The sequence below is a fragment of the Colobus angolensis genome, unplaced genomic scaffold (genome assembly GCF_000951035.1).
Source record: "Colobus angolensis palliatus isolate OR3802 unplaced genomic scaffold, Cang.pa_1.0 Scaffold232, whole genome shotgun sequence".
In the NCBI taxonomy this organism is placed as follows: domain Eukaryota; kingdom Metazoa; phylum Chordata; class Mammalia; order Primates; family Cercopithecidae; genus Colobus; species Colobus angolensis.
The window spans coordinates 4,016,668-4,039,877 of NW_012115511.1; the positions used below are offsets into that span (position 1 = coordinate 4,016,668).

General features: G+C 38.0%; 1 protein-coding gene across 1 annotated transcript in view; it reads left to right on the forward strand.

The window, feature by feature from the left end:
* Positions 1–23,210, forward strand: part of VPS41 (vacuolar protein sorting 41 homolog (S. cerevisiae)) — a 184,620-nt gene that overhangs the window by 144,348 nt on the left and 17,062 nt on the right. The window contains exons 17-25 of the mRNA XM_011944508.1: positions 671–763; positions 5,731–5,858; positions 7,547–7,691; positions 9,916–9,957; positions 10,100–10,150; positions 12,535–12,672; positions 19,208–19,262; positions 21,284–21,424; positions 22,715–22,851. Coding sequence (XP_011799898.1) covers positions 671–763; positions 5,731–5,858; positions 7,547–7,691; positions 9,916–9,957; positions 10,100–10,150; positions 12,535–12,672; positions 19,208–19,262; positions 21,284–21,424; positions 22,715–22,851 — 930 coding nt within the window. The remainder of the gene's footprint in view (positions 1–670; positions 764–5,730; positions 5,859–7,546; positions 7,692–9,915; positions 9,958–10,099; positions 10,151–12,534; positions 12,673–19,207; positions 19,263–21,283; positions 21,425–22,714; positions 22,852–23,210) is intronic.

Sequence of the window (23,210 nt, forward strand, 5' to 3'; positions counted from 1 at the left end):
CAAGGTTCTCCTCTGCTGCTGCAGCACTATGCCGACCCTTCTGTTGTAACACTTACCGCACAATACAGTTATTGTCTGTTTAATTGTCTGCATATCTTTCTTCTAGGACTTGTGAGCTCCTTGGGGATCGTGACCCTCTCTGTCCCCAGTATAAAGCATGATGATTGGATCGTAGGGCATTATAGTGACAGTATTTGGAAATGGACTTTTAAAACAGCACTGAAAATATCTGAAGAACACAAGATGTATTTTTCCTAATTTCAAAAGATGATTATGCATTGGTAAAGGTTGATAAACTCCAGTTGAAGGAAAGAAAGATGAATAGATTACCTATACTCCTCGATTACTTAAGAAGTTGACTTTTTTCATCTCTGTGACTTTATCCCTCCTATTATTTAGATTTCTATTAACTCATCAGGAAGAACAGAGAGATAAAGATTAACCGAGGCAACTTTTAAGTCCATTCATACATGTATATACTTTTGAAAACATATTATAATTTGTTGTTAGAAGGTAGTGTTCATTTAAATGCTCTTCAGAACATTTTTTTCAGAGTACTGTATTGCCTCACATTTTTAAAGTAAAAATATACTTTATGTTTTCTGCATAATTGGAATGCAGTCTTGTTTTGCCATTTTTTAAAGGATTTTTTTTCCTTTTCCTTACCTAGGCTATTAGTCCTTATTTGCCAAGAGGTGATCCAGTTCTGAAACCACTTATCTATGAGATGATCTTACATGAATTTTTGGAGAGTGATTATGAGGTATGGTATTGTGATATGGTCATATTTACTTGTTCTCGATGGGAAGTGTTAGGAAATCTAGAAAGGAATACAATGGAGCAATGTCTGTAAAGGAAACAGATTTGTAGTTTGCATGTGGCAGGTGAAACTGAGCTAGAGAAACTCCAGTGATAACTCACGTTTATGTAGACAGTGAAAACACTTAGTCCTTGTGCATTTTAAGGAATTCCTTAAAGTTACCTTCTTTCTAGAACTAAAGAAAAACAGCTAAGTACTGTTTTGTGGATTTCATAAATACAATAGCAGCTGCTGTTCCATCTTTGATATCATCCCAGAAGAAAGAGAATTATGAGTGTTCTGTGAAAATGGTGGAGAAGAGTACAAACTTTCTTTACAAATGCTAAAGTATATTATAATTTTCCTATTTTTAAAGTAATGTAATTTAAGCATTTAAAAAAATGTATTGTTTTTATGATTCTGTTACAGTTCTTGCACATGATTGAACTCTTACTTTTTCATGAAACTTTTAAAAATCCTGTATCATCAAAGTTATCCTGTTGATTTCCTATCTGGAACACTTTTTACTAAGATGGAAAGAAACAAGCATGACTTAATCTTAGAGATTGTAGATGTTTTCTCATGAATGTTTTAGGATGTCTGTCTGGTCAGTACTGTTAAGGAGGCTGTAAATAATTTGTTTTTATTTTCATAAGCTCTTATAAATAATTCATATTTTACCTTCCCTTATTCTCAGCTTAATATTTAATTTTGAATTAAATTGTCACATAATCATTCAAATAGCTGTGTTCCCTAACAACACTTTTGATCACATATTATGTGGAGAGAAATTTTGTGTTGCTAAGCAGAGCACCAAAGGTCAGATTACAAAAAACAAACTGTACTTCTCTGGAATATTGACTTCTCAATTTTTTTTTTTCTCCCTAAAATGATTTGAAGTAGTATTGGAGGTAAAGGTGCTTCATGACTTCTTTTTATGGGGTTTCTGGTCATATGCCTGTAGCTTTGCCTATTAATTTACAACCCAGCAGAGTTATATTAAACAGTTAAGCTTTGTTTAATATTAATGACAAATGTATAAGTATGTTAAAAATGGGATGATTTCTATGGCATTTCGTTTCATGAGTACTTTCAAGACTTTTACTTATTATAATAGGCACTGAGGTTTTCTATAACTTTGCTCATTCAATCATAACAGGTCCCTAGTACCTGTGTCCTCTAATTAATAATAATGGCCACAGGATAGATTTTATAAATATTTCTTGGGTAGCACATTTATTCAGGGGTACACAAAGCCAGTTAAACAGAGAGACGCCTGACATGAAATATGATAGATGTTTATTTCAGTTTATGGTGGGGTCATCATGCTTTTATCACACAAGATGTTTGGTCATTTTGTCTTATTTTATATTTGAAGTTGGCAGCACCATGAGGCCCTTGCATGATAGTGAAAAGAAAAAAATGGAGCCAAACTTCCTTCTTTCCCTGAGCATTGTTATGAATGGTCTAGAGGCTACTGTGAGCTGCTGGTATTGGGGTAGAAATCTTTTCAGACTATTTTATCTTATGTAGTCTTAAGAAAACAGGGCTGTCGCAGTGGCTTACATCTGTAATGCCAGCACTTTGAGAGGCCAAGGTGGGAGGATTGCTTGAGCCCAGGAGTTCAAGACCAGCCTGGGTGACATAGTGAGACCTGTCTCTACAAAAAACTAAAAATTAGCTGAGTGCCGTGACATATACCTGTATTCTCAGCTATTCAGGAGGCTGAGGTGGGAGGATCACTTGAGCCCAGAGGATGAGGCTGCAGTGAGCTGTGATCATGCTACTGCACTCCAGCTTGGGTGACAGAGTGAGACCCTTTCTTACAAAAAGAAAGAAAGAGGCCGGGTGTGGTGGCTCACACCTGTAATCCCAGCACTTTGGGAGGCTGTGGGAGGCTGAGGCAGGCGGATCACAAGGTCAGGAGATGGAGACCATCCTGGCCAACATGGTGAAACCCCGTCTCTACTAAAAAATAAATACAAAAATTAGCTAGGCATGGTGGCATGCACCTGTAGTCCCAGCTACTCGGGAGACTGAAGCAAGAGAATCACTTGAGTCCAGAAGGTGGAGGTTGCAGTGAGCCAAGATCGCACCACTGCACTCCAGCCTGGATGATAGAGCAAGACTCCACCTCAAAAAAAAAAAAAAAAAAGAGAGGAAGAGAGAGAGAAAGACAAAGAAAGAGGGAGAGAGAAAGAAAGAAAAGGAAGGAAAGAAGGGAAGGAAGGAAGGACAAGGAAAGGGAAACAAAGGGAAGGAAGAAAAGAGAGAAACTTGATCTGAAATAATATTTTGGTTCTACAAACATTTTAATGTTCTGATTGAATCCATTCCCCAAATTTCTGAAGTAAAATGTCAATCATGTTAATATATAAGAAGGTTGCAATCTAAATGGAAAATATGTGGTCTTTTGTTCTGGTCTCTTGCCATCCTTCCAGGGGTTACTTTGGTAGAAATTGGGTAGAACTTTAATGAAAACTGTATTACTGATTCTTCTGCTATTTTCTTACCAAATCCTGATGCATTACAGAAGCAACTTCTATCACACTGTTTTCATTTCTAAATATTATTTAAACAAATTCACAGTAGTTCATTGAAGTATTAATGGAGTTATTTAATAGTAATAATGTACTTTTTTTTATATAAACCAAAAAGTGACTGAGGCAGATCTCAATTGATTTAAAGGTTTATTTTGCCAAGGTTAGGGACATATTTGGGGAAAAGAAACAGGGTCTGTGTCCTGTGCTTTTTCCAGGGAGAGTGTTGAGGACTTCAAAATGTAAAGGGGAAAGAGCAAGCAAGAAGAGAAGGAGGAAATTTTAAAAATAAATAAATAAATAAATAAATGTAAATGAGGGCGAGTAGGCAGTGAGGCACATGGTCACATTCCAGTGATGCTCTGATTCGCTCAGGGAATCTACGTTTTACATGTAAAAAGAGAGAAGTGGGGAAAAAGTCAATTATGCATTCATCTCTTGCTCAGTAGATCTACCTTTGACATGAATAAAAGAAGCATGTGAAATGACAGCTCTCTGGGAACAAAAGGAAGGCAGTTTTTGCATGACTCAGTTCCCTTAACTTTCCCTTTGGCCTAGTGAGTTGGGGGTCCTGAGAATTTATATTCCTTTCACATTTAATAATGTGGACATTTTAAATTCTCTTTACTGTCTTACGGATATGTTTTTGTTCTAAACGTTGTCAGGGATCAGTAAGTAAACTGCTCCACCATATTTTGGGTTATAAAACATGAGGGCTAAAGTCAGGAATCAGGGAGTAGAGACTGAGCAAGATACTGGCCCAGAATCAGCTCTGGGAGGGAAACAGGATCAAATCAGGGAACCACAAAATTTGAGATCTAGAGATAGCCAGAATAAGAGCCAGGGGATAAGACTTGAGCCAAAGTCCCAAATTCCAACATAAAACTGGCATTAGAAGCCAGAGTGGAAGGAGGACCAAGATCGCGACTTGTTAAAGGTATAGAGTGCTGGACAGTTTCATTGTGGGAGGAGCCGTGTCCCAAGCAGGCTGCCTCGTACAGTTGTGCTGGCTATACAGTGCACAACTGCATAACCAGTCACACCCAGCAGCCCAGGCCTAAGTACATTAGAGGACTCTTGGTGGTGGGGAACGTAGCTGACTTGGGTAATATCTATAAGATGTTAAAGCTGTCATTGAAATGTTACAGTTAGTCCAGAATGGGGATAGAGCAAGTCCAACCTAAACTCTTGTCCATGCAGTGAGACTTTATAGAAGGAACAAGATACCTTTCTTAGTTGTACATTCCATAAAACTAAGGACCGAAGTAGATGGCACAACCTACCTCCCAGGAATGCTAAATGGAGATTTATTGTACAATAATATTCCCTGCAACTCTTCACTACACCCAAACCCATAGTCTGAAAATTGATGAAATGTTTTTTGAACAAACCTTTAATTGTATAATTGTTTGGGCTGTTATGTGACTAAAAGTGAATACTTTTAGGGATGGTTTAAATTGGTTTGTTTTGAGAATTTAGGAGAAACCAAACTCAGTTTCTCATGCTATACTCTCACAACACAACACTTCTGTGACCAAACGTGTGGGTTTTTCTGCTACAGACTAAGAAAGCAATTAGTTCTGCCGTGGACACCAGCTGGGTGTCCTCTAATTCAATTCAATTCTGACACTATCTACATGAAGATAGCATCAGATCCTGCAGGCTGAGGGCTCAGGCCCATAAGACTGCCCCCACTTCAGATGCACCAATCACAAGTTATAGGCTGTTACCTGTACTTCTGACTGGTCAGCTATAAACTGGCATTCCCACTACCACCTCCTTAGATTTGACTCATTTGCTAGAGCAGCTCACAGAACTCAGGGAAACATTTTACTTATATTTACTAGTTTATTATAAAGAATATTGCAAAGGATACGGATGAACAGCCAAATGGATTAGATGCATTGGGCAAGGTATGTGGGAAGAGGCATGAAGCTTCCAGGCCCTCTTTGGGTGCACCATCCTCCAGGAACCTCCAGGTGTTGAGCTCTTGGGAGCTCTCCAAAGCCACTCCTTTTGGGTTTTAACGGAAGCTTCATTACTTAGACATGTTTGATTTAAATCATTGGCCATTGGTGATCGGCGTAACCTTCAGCCCCTCTCCCCTCCTTGCAGGTTGTGGGGCAGGGGTGAGGGTAGGGCTGAACAGTTTTCAACCCTCTAATCTTGCCTTGGTCTGTTCTGTGACCAATACCACCCTGGAGTTACCTAGTGGCTGCCAGCCACCAGTCAGCTCATTAGCATAGAAGAAGACACATCATTTTGGAGACTCCAAGGATTTTAAGAGTTATATGCCAGGAAACAGAAGGAGGACCAAATGTATATTTCATAATATCACAACTATTATTCTGTTGAATGAGTGTTCTTTTTTTGTTTTTCACCTTTGGTTAGGGTTTTGCCACTTTGATCCGAGAATGGCCTGGAGATCTGTATAACAATTCAGTCATAGTTCAAGCAGTTCGGGATCATCTGAAGAAAGATAGTCAGAACAAGACTTTACTTAAAACCCTGGCAGAATTGTGAGTATACTTAAGTGTTTCTTTTTCCATATCAGTCTATGTTGAAAAGTTTTTCATACTTTAGATTTAGCAAATAAGTGGAGAGGATGCATTGTATACCATTTCCTACATTCCCTCTTAGTAAAAACCTTCATAAACCTCAAATGAGTAGGAGAGAAGGACATATGTGAAACTGTACAATTGCAATGTAATCTAGTTCCCAGAGAAGAGAAACCCTAACGTGCAGCACTTAGGAGAGGCAGTGGTTAGGAAACAAAAGGGTGCCAAGTTAAAACTTGCATCACTCAAGCATAACAGTTTCCCAATGAGCAAAGCTCTGGATTTTGCTCTTCTAGGGTCTTCAAGTCACTTAATTTAATTTCTCAAATGTCAGTTCCTTATGGGATAATTTTAAGCTTTAAAAGAGATGTCATAATAGAGGACTAAGTGCATTGCCCTGACCCTGAGTCAGGGCTCAGAAAATGGCAGCTTGGTTAATATTTTTCATATTTGTTGGGCACATTCAGTGATGCAGACTTTGTATGAGATGCTTATGATACATAGATAAGATATGCTCTCAAGTACCTTCGATCTAGGGAAACAAGAAGTACACTGCAGGTCTAGCCAAGACGACCATCCCTGCATCCACCTCTCCTCAGTGCCCCCATCACCTCAGACCACTCCTCTCCTTTTTTCTTCTTTTGCCCAAAACCAAGAAAGGTATACCAAAATGACCTAGAACTCTGGACTGTATTGGATTTTCCACAGAGGAGGTTGTGTTTATGGCATTCTGAGTTGAAATGCTGATCATTTTCTCTTGGAAACGTTGTCCTGCTAGATGCCCCTTAGAATCTGCAGCACTGTTCGTAATGGACCAACAGTACTGCTTCAGTGCAGTGAGCTCTCGAGAGCTGGCTTAGGGACTTAATGTGAAAAACATTGTTTCAATGGAAAAACATATTTCAGTTAGACACAGCCCCTTTAAAATCAGCTTTTGGAATATTAGCCATTTGTCAGCTGAATACTGCTTGTAAGAATTAGAACGCATGTTTCTATTACCAAAATGAGAACTTCATCCTGGATCCTAGTTTCTTTGCTATATGGATGTTTGTAAATCTTTTGAGGCTGAGACCCCCCCAATAAAGACCATTTTTATTACTTGAATATTGTGAATTTTCTGAAATTTTGGCAACAAGAGAGGCAAAGTTCTGAGAAAGAAACACTTATTGGTCGTATATAGTTAAATCCCAAGGAATTTTTTTTAAATAAAGTTAACTTTTCTCTCGAAAGGAGTGCTTCCTTTTTTTTTTTTTTTTTTTTTTGAGGCGGAGTCTTGCTCTGTCACCCAGGCTGGAGTGCAGTGGTGCGATCTCAGCTCACTGCAAGCTCCGCCTCCTGGGTTCACGCCATTCTCCTGCCTCAGCCTCCCGAGTGGCTGGGACTACAGGCGCCTGCCACCACGCCCGGCTAGTTTTTTGTATTTTTTAGTAGAGACGGGGTTTCACCGTGTTCGCCAGGATGGTCTCGATCTCCTGACCTCGTGATCCGCCGGTCTCGGCCTCCCAAAGTGCTGAGATTACAGGCTTGAGCCACCGTGCCCGGCCTATGTTTCCATTTTTAATACTGTGAACCATGATCCCATGATCTCTCTGTGTGTGTTTTAATTAGAGCTCTTGATGAATATTAATGTAAAAAATTTGTATTACCAGGTACACCTATGACAAGAACTATGGCAATGCTCTGGAAATATACTTAACATTAAGACATAAAGACGTTTTTCAGTTGATCCACAAGCATAATCTTTTCAGTTCTATCAAGGATAAAATTGTTTTATTAATGGATTTTGATTCAGAGGTAATGTGCTTTTTATTTTAGTACTCTCAATTATTTTTACTATTTCAAGTATTTAATACTTAGATATCTATCCAAATGCTGGATTGGTGAATGAATCACATAATTTGGTTGTATGCTGACAATCTTTAGAACCCTCTGACCCTCACTAGATGTTGTTATTTTAGTTGTTTGGCATTCAGGAATCCTTTTCTTAATGTGGTTTTTCTGTGAAAGCAATTCAGATTTGATAGAGAACTTTTAAAGTTGTGTGTGTGCGCATATAAAGTAATTTCTTACTAAAACAATTCGTATAATTGATAGAAACAAACCAGGTATATACTTTGACTCATTTATCCCTCCTAACCTGTGTTCCAGAATTTAAAAATTTAAAAATTAAGTGAACTTCTGTCTTGACCCACTTATTACTATTTTATTTCTTGATGTTCACGTATCCACCATGTGGGATTTCCCCTGGTTTGAGTTGATGCTCATGTCCAGGACATATGGAATATGTTATTTTATTGTGTGACAAATTTGAATAACCTAATAACAAATTTAAGCAACCTAATGAGTGGACCCAGCCACAGTGCACATTGGCTCTTGCAAAGTGATGCAAGCTCTGTGTGTTTGTGTGTGTGTGTGTGTGTGTGTGTGTGTGTGTGTGTGTGTGTGTGTAAAAGAAATCTAATTACGGTCGGGTGCGGTGGCTCACGCCTGTAATCCCAGCACTTTGGGAGACTGAGGCGGGCGGATCACGAGGCCAAGAGATCGAGACCATCCTGGCTAATGCAGTGAAACCCCGTCTCTACTAAAAACACAAAAAATTAGCCGGGCATGCTGGCAGGCGCCTGTAGTCCCAGCTACTCGGGAGGCTGAGGCAGGAGAAGGATGTGAACCCAGAAGGCGGAGCTTGCAATGAGCCGAGATTACTCTACCACACTCCAGTCTGGGCGACAGAGCAAGACTCCGTTTCAAAAAAAAAAAATCTAATTACAATTGCTCATGACAGAAATAATGACATTTATAAACAGTGTTCTTATTCAAAAAATTGAAATTTTAGATAAACCTAAAAGTAGAACCCTAAAGGCTCCAAAAGGATTAATGCATTTTTCAGTTATATTGTACTGTATTTAGAGATATTGTGTGCTATGTTAATCTCCACCAACTTAATTTAGATAGAAGCTAGATCTACCTTTTTTTCTCAAAGATGTTTTAGCCCTTTTTAAAATACTGAGTCAAGTCTTTAGGGACTACAGATTTGCAAAGAATTATGTAGCTCCAAGGAAATTCAGGTATAGAGGCTCTGCTTGTCTAGCAGAGGATGAGATGCTTATGGAAAAATTAATTACATTTTCCTCATATCTAGTCTCCCCTCATGCACCCCCCTCCATTGTTCTCCAGAGCTTCGTTTTGCATATGTAGCTGTGGAAAAAAGATGAATGAGCTGAAACTAATTGCTATTCGAGAATGTGATCCAGATGTAAGGAATCAGTCTTCTGGTTAGAGGAGACCTTAGGAGTAATCTACTCCAACACCCTAGTATTTCAGAGAACAAAAGTAACATTTGGAGCAGACAGCTAAGTAGCAGCAGAGTCCGGAACAAGGCCCAGGTGTTCTGTGTGAGGCTCAGTCTAGTGTGCTGTTTTCCCTCTTCCTCTTGACATAAACTGTCTAATTTGTGTTTCCCGAATGATAAAAGTGGCTAAAGTAAATTCTGAACGTTCGAAAGCTTTATGTCATTATGAAACTTCAAGTATCTCATTCTCTTTCTGGCTCTTATATTCCCTTCTCCTCATAAAGCCAGCTCCTTCTGTCTGTGGAGTCTCATAGGGAGACTAGGTCAAGGTTCAAGTAACCAGAAGAAAAGCTCATTTTCTTGATATACTGGTAAAGAGATGCTCTCCATAACTACTGAGAGTCTCATGAGAAGGTGTGAAAGTATCTGAGACATTGAGGGTGGGGGGCTAGGATATAGGCAGTCAAGATGTTTTGTATTTGGTAAATTATAGCAAAGCACCATTTTAGTAGTACACAAAACACATAGACTTCAGATTGAGATGCATTTGAAAATGCATTTCTTCACAAATATCATTTTCCATAAGGGCCATTGTAAAGCTAAGGGCCTCTTTAAGTATACAAAATAAGCCCTCCACCTGTGAACGGTGGTAACTACACTGCATTGTGTTTAGTCTTCTCTTCTTAAATAACGGATTTCATTGACTATGGCTTTTTTAATATGTTTCAGAAAGCTGTTGACATGCTTTTGGACAATGAAGATAAAATTTCAGTGAGTGTCCTTTGTTTTTATATGTGTTACCAGATGAACATCTGGAACTCCTATAACTGTGAAGAAGAGAGTGTATCAGATAATTTTGCAGCTGTCTTTCTATCCTCATAACTCCACCTTGAAACTTTTCTTTTTTATCTAGATTAAAAAGGTCGTGGAAGAATTGGAAGACAGACCAGAGCTGCAGCATGTGGTGAGCACGGCAGTCTCCTCCTATTGCCCTTTTGATCCACCAGTGAGTGAATCACCTTTCAGTATTGGTGCGAGGAGGATACTGGAGTGAATTCTTCAAGGAGGTTAATATTCCAGTTGGAGGTTTCACCACAAACAATGTTCTGTAATTACCAAAATGCAGCATATGCTGTGAATTCAAGGTCAGGGATTAATTGTAGATCAAGCACTTGAATTTTGACCCACAATTGAATTGTGATGGAAAAAAGTCACCAATCTACTATATTACTATAATATAAATATATATAACATAGCTATATATTTAACTATAATGAATGTTTTTGTGTTACGCTGTGTCTAGGAGTAAGCACTCTCCGTCTGTAGTTGCCATTAAATATAACCATGGCGTACATCACAGTAAAGGCCAGTATGGCACTGCTGATACTGTAAACCAAGTTCTCCTGCTAAGGAAATGTCAGACAACCATTCCATATCCAGGACCACAGGGCGATAAAAGGGCAGAGCCTCTTTTGTCCCTCACCATGACAATAGCTAATTCCATTTTTCTTGTGTGCTACTGGTGGTTGTGCAATTAAGGCCTGTTATTCTAAATTTCTTTGGGGGGCTACTTTGATTCTCTGCATTGCATCATCATGAGAGTAAAGCAGGAATAGTTGTTTTATAAGTCCTTTAAAACTTATACAAGAGAAAACCTCAGCAGACATAAGGACTGTGGGACTATCAGTAGGACTATGGGTATCAGATACAATAAGTGCACTTGTGTCTCTGCGCGTCTCATTGTGCCCTAAGAAGAGGCTTAGGGAATAGAGCATTTTTTTCAAAAGTCAATTTTCTGCTTTGAAGCTTTTGAAGACTGCAGGAAGGGAGTGAGAGGCATTTCTCTTTTGCTCAGATGCTATTGCTGCATTGTTCATGATTGGAAATCTCAAGATTATCTGCTTCCCCAAGCAAGACTCCACACTGCTAGCCACCTTGGGAATTCATTTATAAAGCAGTGATTTCTGACCTACTTAAGCCACGAGACAGGATTACGGGCAGTAGCTATCTGTGTGACAGTGTAATCAGTGCAATGGTGAAGTAGTGGCACAGCCCACAGTAACATGGCTCATCTTCCCTGCCAGGCAATGTCTTGTCTCTATAAATTTGACTCAGCATTCATGTGACAGAGCCTCCCTGTGCTGTTTGCACTCTGGGAAACAGCACCACGTTTCCCCGCTCACACACTGACCCCAGTGCCAGTGGACTGGCGGTGGTGCTCATTAGACCTCGGCCTGGCACTTGAGTTCAGTCTACTGCTTGTACCGCTCCGTTTTGCCTTAGGAAGAGGTGAACAGGAAGCCTGAGGATTGGTTTCTTAAGGTGCATGTGTCCATGGTTAGGCCTCATTGTGACCAGATGCAACAGCGATGACAAACATCAGCGCGTTTACAGTCTCAGCTGCAGGGTGGCTGGTGCTCTGTGTCTGTTATAAACCAATCGGCTTGGAAACAGCCACCCAAGATTTAATGCACATTGTGGGACTGGTGATGAAGTCTTCCTGTCTTCAGTAGATTGTGGGGTTTTTGTTTACATTTAATATTCGGTAAACATTGAATTGTTTTCTTACTTCTGAGGACTGTATTGATAGACTTAATCTTGCCTGTGAGGAGAAAGTGAATTACTGATTTCCTCTGAAGTCGATTAACTTTTTTTCAGACAGCTAGGATAAGGAATCAGTTTTGAAAACTGTTTCAGAACACCTGCATTCTTCTTGATTTTTACTTTGTATTTTTGTTTTTGATGTTACCAGTTTAGGCAGCATTTCATTTGAAGACTCAGCAACGAGGAGATGCAGAATGTATGGGAATGAGTTTAGTGCCCGCTACATGAGTTTTTAAGAACATACGTTTGTCCTAGGACTCTGCCCTCTTTTATATAAAATAATGTTTATTATCTGAGAAGACCACTCATCTTTTTACTTCTGAGCCAAAGCAGATGGCAGTGAAGATATTGACAATTGCTGTCATTAACGTTTCTGTAGTGCTTGGTGTGTGCTAAGTTCATTGGTTCTGAATGATTTTGTAGTGACAACTCTTTTAATCGTCACAGTAACTCAATAAAATTTTTGTAGATAAACTGAGTCTCAGAGAGATTAGTGACTTGCCTAAGGTCACAGTTGGTACGTGGCAGAGTCAGATTTTTGGGCCCTTCTAGAAAAAGTATCAGAATTCTTTGCTCTCCCAAAGTGTTTTCCTTTCCACTTCTCCATCACCTAGTGGTTTTCCCTGAAGAGTGCTTCTCCCGCAATCTCTCCATGGCAGCAGTTTAGAGCTAAAAATAGCAATGTTAGCCAGGTATTGCTTTTCTTATTTTAATGGGTCATGGCTTATCTTTTGTTCCTTTTAGTATTTGCATAAGCTTTTCAAGAGAGACCACCATAAGGGGCAGCGTTACCATGAAAAACAGATCAGTCTTTATGCTGAATATGATCGACCAAACTTACTTCCCTTTCTCCGAGACAGTACCCATTGCCCACTTGAAAAGGTAAGGCACAGACGTCCCCCACTTGTACACTTTGGATGAAGAGGTTGTCATTGATGGTAAGTTGTTTGTCTTTCTTCTCTTCCTGTCTCTGCTCATCCATCCCTGTCCAAGGGGAAGACTGTTGCTCTCAAAGAAGTAGGTTTTTGCTGGGACTTTCTGTCAAGAAAAGGAGATCTCATTGGATTAGACTTTGGTGAAGAGCTGAAGCATTTCTGTGACAGGTTTAATTGGAAGAAGAACAGTTTAATCTAGGGCCTAGGACGTAATCAACCATCAAGCAAAAATGATATATTAGGAGTCTCAGTCCATCTCCCAGGGTCAGAGTGACACCTCAGAGTCAGAGCCTGGTAGGGAGACACAGACTGTCCTAAGCCAGTTGCAGTTGCTCCAGTCAGGAATCAGGTTTGATAAACCAAGGTCATAGCTTAGGTCCTGCATCCTGTCTTCTTTAAGTGTCTATCCTGTGTTTTTCTATATTTCTCCTACATTCTACGTTCCACTGTAATTATCTACTTACTAGTCTCTCTCTCCTGTAAATTCTTCAAAGACAAGGAATTTGTCTTACTCATTTTGGTAAATCTAGTACCCACCCCACATTAGACATTTACTAAGTGTGTGTTTCATCATGAGTGAGAGAATGAATGAATAAATTAAATACATGCAAGGTCCTAGTTAGGGCTAAATAAGGACTAGTAAGTTTTATGAGACTGCTGTTTCAAAATAAACTGAAGTACTTAACTATATATGTACTAACAACTGGGCAGCCTTAAAGGCAACAGTATTATGTCCCACGGTTCTCGATACCATCTATCAGTAACATCTACAAATGTCTGACTAAAGTTGGATGGCTAGATACTTTTTAAAAGTTCGTTGTGTGGACCACCAAAATAAAAAAAAAAAAAGACATATTTGACCCCATACGGGATATGTGCAAAGAAGCTGGATGATAACACAGTTTATGTATTTACAACTTCCATGTTTGCTTCTTTAGCCCGTGGTGACTAAATGCATTGGAGTTACTGTGAACCAGTTTTAGCTCAATGGATTTTTAAAGTCTACAATTAATGAAAAAAAATCTTGCCTGCCTGTTAACTTATGAAACAACTTTAGTATTTTATATTTGTGGCCCTAAGACATTTTCTGAGGACTTAATTTGGAAATTCATTATCTTACTCTAAAAATAAAAACAGATATTACCCTCTTCTCTTACCATAGGCCTTTATAATCTGGCGATAGAGTGAGAATTGTATTCTTTAAATGGTGTTCCTTCATTTGTTTCTCACTTTTCAAGAAAACATTGTATATTTGCAGAGAGGATGTGGCAGTCTCCTGAAGTCTCCAGTTGACCTCTGAGACAGAGAGGTCACATGTGGGTGATTAACAACCATTCTCATTCCCTAAGCACAAGGTGCAGAGGCACCACCCAGGTTCCAGTATTTTTATATTGCTCACACACTTTATGCCCACCTGGTTTAAAGTTTTGGGGTCTAGTAGCACTCAGTGGAAGACGCCTTGTTCCACCCAGTAGGGAGCAGCAGAACGTTGCAGACCTGCACGTGATGCTTCCTACATATATGGCTTGCTTAGAGCATTTGTGTAGACCTCGTAGAATTTTTCTCTCTGGGCCACTGAAAACACCATATTGAATGTAAAAGAACTCAGCACAAGCATAGTAAAACCAATTATGTTTTAAACACAGTTGTTTTTAAAAACTTGTCTCATGTGTCCCACTGAAAGAGAATTTTGAGCATGGATTAGAGGTGGTAATGGTGGAAACAGACCATTATGAGATAATCAGGTAGTAATCCATATTTTTAGGACTCCCTCAATGGGTTTTTGTGTTTCAGGTTATTGAGACTTTTTCATAAGAGATTATCTCTTTGTCAGGATCTATTGTGGGAAATCTGTATATTTGTAGAAAACATAGCACTCTACCCTATCAGGTACCCAAAGCTGTCTTAAAGGAGAGGTTCATGACAGTATTACTAACTCAAGATTCTTATCCTTTTTCCTTAAAAATAAGTTCTGGTTGGGTGTAGTAGCCCACACCTGTAATCCCAGCACTTTGGGAAGCTGAGGTGGGAAAATAGCTTCAGGCCAGGAGTTTGAGACCAGCCTGGTGAACATAGCAAGACCCTATCTCTACAAAAATAAAAACTTGAGTCCAGTGTAGTGGGACATGCTAGTGTTAGTATCTACTCAGGAAGCTGAGGGAGGAGGATGTCTGGAGCCCAAGAGTTTGAGTTTATAGTAAGCTATGATTACACCAGTACACTCCAGCCTAGTTGAGAAAGCAAAACTCTCTTTAAATAAATAAGAAAGAATAATAAGAAAGAATTCTGTATATACTCAGTCATCTTAGAAACAAATCCCTTTTATGTTTACATGTGACATGAAAAAGCTATCATATGTACCAATTTGTGAATGACAAAGTGAATTTCTCCAATTAAATGCATCCCAAGCATGCTAGTAAAGGGCACGGAATACATGTCTGCCTGTTTTGTGTAAAGAATGACTCATAGAAAATGTGGTCTCTTTTTCTCCTGAATCTGAAATTGAGAACTTTAAAATTCTAATGCCTCCCTTTCCCTAAAGAAATTTCTGTCTGCTTCCTTAGAATTTAGAGATTGTTGAGTCCTATTGGTACAAGAGGATTTTTTGTTCTTTGTTTCTACTTTAAATGAGAAGTGTTTAAGCATTCAAAGGCATATTCAGAACCTATCGATCCACTGTTGTTTATAATTTACCTCTGGCAGAATAACACTGTGTCTTTCTAATTGGTTGTCTGCCTTTGCTGGGGATTGGCTAATTGTTGAAAGGAGGTAATTTCAGATTGGCAACTGATTGAAATCTTCAAGAATCTACGTCAACCTTATTTTGAATTGATTGAAATCCCACAATCAATAGTATTTGGCCCAAAACTTTGGAAAGATCCTGACATCACATCAAAAGCCCTAGTTATGGTTATCAAAGGCCGGGATTCAGGATTTAAAATCACCACGACTCTGAAATTCAAAAATTAATCATAAACTTTTATAAAATTGTTCTAAAGGAAATACAGAGTGTGTAGGAATTTATAACATCTACAGCAATTTTTAAGGATAATAAAAATTATTTGTATTTCTTTTGTGCTTTATAAGGTATGCTGTGCCTTCATGTATATTGTTTCATTGAATCTGTACGAAAGTGCGGTTAGGTGGGTAGAGTCCTTTTATACATGACAAGCTAAGTCTTAGGGAGCTGGAAACAAGCCTAAAGTCTAGAGCTAATAAGTTGAGGGACCAATACTTAGAACCTAGATCACTTAACTTTAGGCTCTGTATTTTTTCCACTATGTTGGGGAATCATTTTCAGGTTTAAAAAGTTAATTGAAATAGTAACAATCACTAAGGTATTTCCTAGTGTTGCAAGAATCATGAAAGATTTTTTTTTAAACTCTTAAACTGTCCTTCTGTAATTTACAGATGTGGTCATCAGGCCCTGGTTTTCATTTTGCAAATCTGATTTGCTTGTGCCTAGAGTGGTTAAAAGCAGATTATCAGTTTTATAGTTTGGCAGATTTATACCCAAATTTGTGATTGCTTTCATATCTAATAGTATTCACAAGGTGGCAGTATTTCTGAATTTGGAGAAATAAAGCTGAGAGATGCCAAGTTTGCAGATTTTCATTAAAGAAATTTAAAGAGAAGATTGGATAAAAGATGACAAGATCAAGGATAGGTAGAAGTAATTATTTAATTTACATTTGATGAGGTTCTTATTAGTTACCCTAAGTTTTCTAACTTGATTCTTTACCTTCATACTAAATTAGAAAGAGGAGAATTAAAATACTATTTTTGCATCATTTTTTACTCAAGTTCTATTATTATTCTGACTTTTCACTTTTATTTTCACTACATTCTCCGTGTGTGTATGTTTGTGTGTGTGCTTGTGTTGTGTGTCTGCTTTAAAAATCTTAGTTTCCCTACTCTCTCCTCTAGAGGGAGCACCATGATCCAGGAACATTCAAGAATCTAAATGCTTTCTTTTTATACTTTACTCAAAATTTCTAGAGATTTCTAAAGTTCATTTTCTGATTTGTGAGAAGGGGATAATTTAAGATACTGTTAGAAACTCATCATGAAACATCTAAAATTATGTGAAATTGAAATTTCAGAGACTCAAATTATCTTTGAACTTGGTGAAACTCATCTGCTTGCATTCCATGTCATTCCTAACTTCAACTTGCCTTCAGACATTTCTTCCCACATGACTTCCTTTTTGATAGTATATACAGGATCTCATAGCCTTGCTATTCTATGGCATATTCTATGGCATATTCTACAGCAATGGAAATGTTTTATAATCCACTCTGTCCAACAGAGTAGCCACCAACCACATGTCACAATTGAGTATTTGAGATCTGGCTGGTGCTACCAAGAAATGGAATTTTAATTTAATTTAGTTTTAATCAATTTAAACTTAAATAGACACATAGAGCAAGTGGCTGCTGTCTTGGATAACTCAGATGAGGCTCCAAACTGCAAACTCTTTGTGGTTTGAGGCTAGCATGTTCTTAACATTCTCATGTGCAGAAGAAAACGGGTAATGGCTCTGTTTGAAATCTTGAATGGTATTTTAAAGTGTGTAAGTGAATTTCCAAGTACAGAACTGATTCATGGATACTCTTTAATAATAAATTATTTTAAGCAGCATAAGTACTTATCATTATTCTAAACATTCTCCTTATTCCATTGTATTACGGTATTCTGTTTATCTGTGAATGGCAGTCCCACTCAACTATAAACTCTCTGTATCTTAACACCCAGAACAAATCTAGGCACTCAGTTGACTTCTCAGTTATTTTTTGTTTGAATCCCATGTCCTCTGATGTTTTTGCTCTGTTTTGCTTTATTATTTAACTTCTTACCTATGTTTTTTTGTCTCTGCAGTAGTATTGCTGCAGGAGAGTGAAGAGTTGGTAAGAAAGTTTCATCATTTACAATGATGATTGACAGGCGAGACCATATAGGAATAGGTAAACCATGTTTTTAATCAAAATAAAGGAAGATTTTTTCGGTATTAGCTAGGGATTAGATTCAACTGCGAGTGATAAAAAATCCCAAAATAATAGTGGCTTAACAGAGCAACAGTTTCTTTTTCTTTCACGTGTAAGTGTTGGTTAAGTGGCCGTGCTGAGGGCAGCATGCCGCAGGGTCAGAGACCAGGGCTCCTTCCTCTTGTTCGTCCACCTTGGGTGACCTTGACCTCATGACATAAGGTAGTGCCATCCAGTAGTGGAGAATTGGGGGTAAGGGAAGCATTTCAAGCAAGGGGACACAATGGAGAGATGAGCAGAGGGAGGTGAAGCTGCACAGGAATTCAGGGCTAGGTTGTAGATGCCTTGTAAGTTGTGGTAGAGATTCTCAGCTTTAAGTCTGAGTGGAGCAACGCAATAGAAAGTTTTGTATGCAGGGTGTGAGATAAGGTTTCCCAGCTGCACTCATTCATCATACTGCTTCCAGTTCAGATGCCACTTCCCCTTGAAGCTTCTCACAAGAGGACCACACAGTTTCAGTGTCCCTCCTCTGTACACCTGGCCCTTTGTTCATGTTACTCTAATTGTGGAATAATACGTTGTCACATCTCTTGTCACTTCCTGGACCCTGAGCTCCCAGGAGTGGACTCATGCTGCTAATGCTCCTACTAAGGCTCCTCCTTTATTCTCTTCTTTGTTGTCCTCTTAACTGTAATCATCACTAACATTTTTATTATTGTCATCTTTCCATCTCTATCTAACCTGACCCTCTAGCACCCAGCACAGAGCATATAGTAAATGTGTCCTGATTAATTTAGAATCAGTAAGTAATTTATCAATATGTAGTAGGCCTTTTTTTTTTTTTTTTTTTTTAACACTAATGGAAATGCTCTCATCTGCATAGTTGCTCCTTTTTGGATCCTTGATCATCAAAAGTATTTTTTTCCTTCTCACCTTTGACAGATCCTTGAGCAGAGTTCTCTTTCAACCCCTGTGTTCTGGCAGTACAAATATTCATAGTAAATTCATTCATTCATTCATTCGTTCATTCATGCAGCATAAATCATATTTTCTGAGCATATGGTATGCACAATACTGGGAAAGTTCAACCGTGAACAACATTCATTACATCTTAATGGTGGTAAACAGAGCTTAAAGAAATGACTACAGATTTGGAAGGAAGCAGTGCTGTAAAGAAACCCAAAGTAGTGTAAAGAGAGAAAGCTTAGTGGGCAAGGCCCTTTCTTTTCATTTGGTGTCCTGTTTTCTACTCTTGCTCACGAAATGTTCTGGGTAGCTTCAAATACGTTTCAAATTGAATTGTGTAGAGTCCAGTACCTCTGAGAGGTGGCCGAGTGCAGCCCGTCTAGGGAGATGTGTTCCTTATTTGTTTGCTTTGTTTTATTTTTAAAGAAAAGCTGTGGAAAAATTCTTTCAAGTGCAAGTTTAAATGACTTTATTACTATTTGTTCTTATCTGGTAGCCTATAGTAACATTTTTACCCTGCTTTAATTGAAGGCTCTTGAGATCTGTCAACAGAGAAACTTTGTAGAAGAGACAGTCTATCTTCTGAGTAAGTAGCTTTTGTTCATTTTGGTCGCCATAAACTAAGAAATGGGATGACAACATGAAGTAAATTGTCTAAGAAAGGACATAGGTTTTAGACCAGTGTAACACAGAATTTGAGCCTATTTTGTACAATAACTTAATATATGAAAACAGACTTCACAGCACAGTAAAGAAGGAAGAGTTGTTTAATAAATGTTGAAATAACATATTGGTAATTTATAATCAACATATAAAAATGTATCAGTTTATACTTCACAACATAGATTAAAATAAATTGTAAATGAGTTGACAAGTTTTTTCATTTTTAAAAAAATTATAATCAGCGTGTATTGCCATCATATTGGTAGAAAATAAATAATCACTTTTAGAAATCACACCCTAAATAACTGGAGGAAATGCAATTGAATACCATAGTTTTGGAGAAAGAGGAGAGCTTTTTAATATAATCTAGGTGTCAGTGTTCCTGGTCTTCTGGCTCCTACCTCCACATGAGTCACAGTTTTTGTACCATGCGTACCAAGAAACAAAACTTGTCATCTTTTCACATTCTTCCAAAATGAGCCACGAGCATGACAGCAATGTGGGTTGGACTGAGGATTGCATAATGTGGCATATAACATAACATTCTTATCTGGTGTTTCTCCATTGTCACTTCCCTGCTGACCTCAGTAGGGTTTTTCCGCTTTACACCTTTCCCTTATACAACACTCACCCTCATTGGCCTCTTTGCCTCTATTGAAAAATAATCCAAATCCTCTATTCCCATTTATGTGTATGCAGATGCATGGGTGCTCAGCCACAAACCCAGAATTATCCAGTTGTAGCACCTTCCCTTCTTAGGAGAAGTGCTTTTGGGGCTGCATTTTGTTACTTCAGCATGTTCCTGGGGTTCTAATCACAATTTTAAGTAGCTCATCAGTTCACTAATTGCAAACAGGTTTCTCCCCAAGAAATATTTTGGTGGAATAAATTTTTGTCATATTGTCTTAGAAGCAGTAGAGGACTGATAGGGACATATAGTCTGATTTTATAAAAACTTGAAAATCCTGTGAACATTTTAAATAACTAACCATTTTTAAAGACATAGGCTGTGGAAATATTATTTGTAAGAAACACAAAATACTATGGAAGGGGTATCAAATGGGATATCATTTCATTCACGAACCAGCTTTTATTGGTTGATAATGGCCATGTATAGTGAGAAGGATTCAAGATCCTTTACTAGTTCCTGTGCAAGCCCAGAGACAGCAGTAAGGGTGACAACCTACAACCAGGCAGTTGCTGTCCCTCCACCGAGTAAGGCTTTCTTACATGTACTGTATTAAAAACTCATGGAAAAATTTAAACTATTAAAATGCCATAGATCAATGAGCAAAGTATGTAAAGAAGATTAGCCAATAGAAGCGTGGTTGATAAATACTTTCATCTCATGAGGGTTATTGAAAGACTTTCCTCTGAACTTGGGAGAGAAGAAAATGAGGTAGCCCTTTGATAATCGAATTTGCAGTTGGCACAAAGTGTATCAGAAAAGCAATATGCACAGCTACATCATGAGGCAGAGTGACTTTAGGGACTTCAAAAGTCTTAAGTGTATCTGAATGTGAAGGTATTGACCTCCAGAATGTATATAAGTCTACCAAAAGTAAGTCAGAGTATGACAGACCTGGCTTCAAATTCCGGGTGTACTATTTAGTAGTTGTATGATCTTAGCAAGCTACTAACATTTCTGTTTCCTTTTCTATAAAAGAGGAATATTAGTAGAACATGCCTCATAGGATGGTAGTGATGGTTAAATGATGCCATTTATATGAGGCACTTAAATGAGTACTCAGCACAGAGTAAACATCCAGTAAATAGGAGATACTTATTTTACTATGTTATAGAGAGTAAATGTTGGTGTCACATGAGAAAATAGCCTTGTCTTAGCTTTCCAACTATGTAAACAAATTAAGAGATATGCAGTTTTTTAAAAAAATCATTAAAATACCTTAAATGAACTCTTTCTCCCATCTTCACCCCACCTAGGCCGAATGGGTAATAGCCGAAGTGCCCTGAAGATGATTATGGAGGAATTACATGATGTTGATAAAGCAATTGAATTTGCCAAGGAACAAGATGATGGAGAGCTGTGGGAAGATTTGATTTTATATTCCATCGACAAACCACGTAAGCATAAAAGCCATCTGTGGTTATAACTTTTTTTCTGTCAGTGTAGCCAGTTCTGTCTAGATTAAAAACTATCTCAAGATACATTGGGTTAAAAAAATGGCAGTGTACCTACAATAAAAATAGGCCAGGTGTGTTGTAATGATTTCCAGTACTCCTCCTGTGCTGGAAAACCTGGAGCCTCGTCACTTTGCATTACCTGAATGTGATGAAGAACAGGTGGCTACACAGTTTATTAATTGTGTCCCCATGAGGCATGTTTTTACCTGCTGCAAGCAAATTGAATAAATGTCATCTGGGTTGTGTTGGTGTGTTTTTGTTTGTTTTTAGCTTGTATATGGGAGTGTTTATAGTTTAAGTGTATAGACCTTACCAGTCTTTTTTGGAAACATGTAACTGTTCTGGACATTGATGGTATTTGGATGTTTGCGTTGTAGCATTTAGCCTCTTTCCTGCACTATTTTTATCAGTACAGCACCCAGAGTTTGTATTTGCTGGTCCTCAGCTTGACTCTTTGCATTGGGTCTCCCATTTTGGAAAGGAAAAAACAAAAACAGTCACCTGCAGAAACCCGACTCTTTTGAAAATAACTAACAGTGGTGATTTGAAATTTCCTCTTTCCTTTTTTTTATTTTTTTTTATTTTTAAGTTTGGTAGGAAATCTTTATGTTCATGTAACTAACTTAATCTGAAATTGACTTTAATAACTATCCTCTTGACAATATAAGGAGTCTCATTTGTAACTAGCAAGATAAAGAATAGTTTAAGAATCTCAAGAGGCAAAGTGATGTCACAGAACACATAATAAACTTGAGGCTGGCCTGAGTGAATTTGGGCACATTACTTCTTAGCTGTGTGACCCTGGAAAAATTAAACACCCCATTTCCCTTGTCTGTAAAATGTGGCCACGGCATTCCTACCTTGCACAGTATTTGAGGAAAGTGTATATAATACCTGAGCGGTAATCAGTTGTCAATAAATGCTGTTTGCACCCATTTGATGCTAAAAACTGTATTTTGAAGGCAAGTAATCATTTGTTCAACTGTTTTAAAACAGTTCTTATTGACTTTCTCCTTCAAGTCTTAAGGAGTGTTAGTTAGTTCTTCGAAGTTTAGAAGATTAATTCTTAAGAGTTTAGAAATTTAAATGGTTTTAACACTTACTTTGAAGGAAATAATTTTTTCTTTGAGTTACTTTTGGTCTAAAATTGCATTATGTGCAAATTATGTGCAAATAAAATTGCATTATAATGTTGCTTATATGTTCATTGTTTTATGTGATATTTTGTAGCGTTTATTACTGGCTTGTTAAACAACATTGGCACACATGTTGACCCAATTCTATTGATTCACCGTATTAAGGAAGGAATGGAGATTCCCAATTTGAGAGATTCCTTGGTTAAAATTCTGCAAGACTACAATTTGCAAGTAAGTATCCTTTCTTGGACAAATGAGCATGCTGAATGAGTTGACTTAGTACTGGATGAATATTTCTAGGGTTTATGTTAGGTGTCAGTTAAAAACTTTCGATTTTATGGTTACATTTTATTTAGGCCCAGATATTTAGAAAACTGTTCAAACAGAGTAATTAGAAACGTCACCTTTAAAATTGTGTTCTCCAGTAATACCTTAAAGGCCTTAAGAAGGCTATTTGATTCTTTAGCCGTCTCCAATTTTCACTTGCTTTTGAGCAGACATTCTTACATTTGTATGGTTAAAATTAGATCAGGCCACCCCAACATTTTTAGGGAGAATAAGTATTGTGTCCGTTTGAGGGAATTGACAAA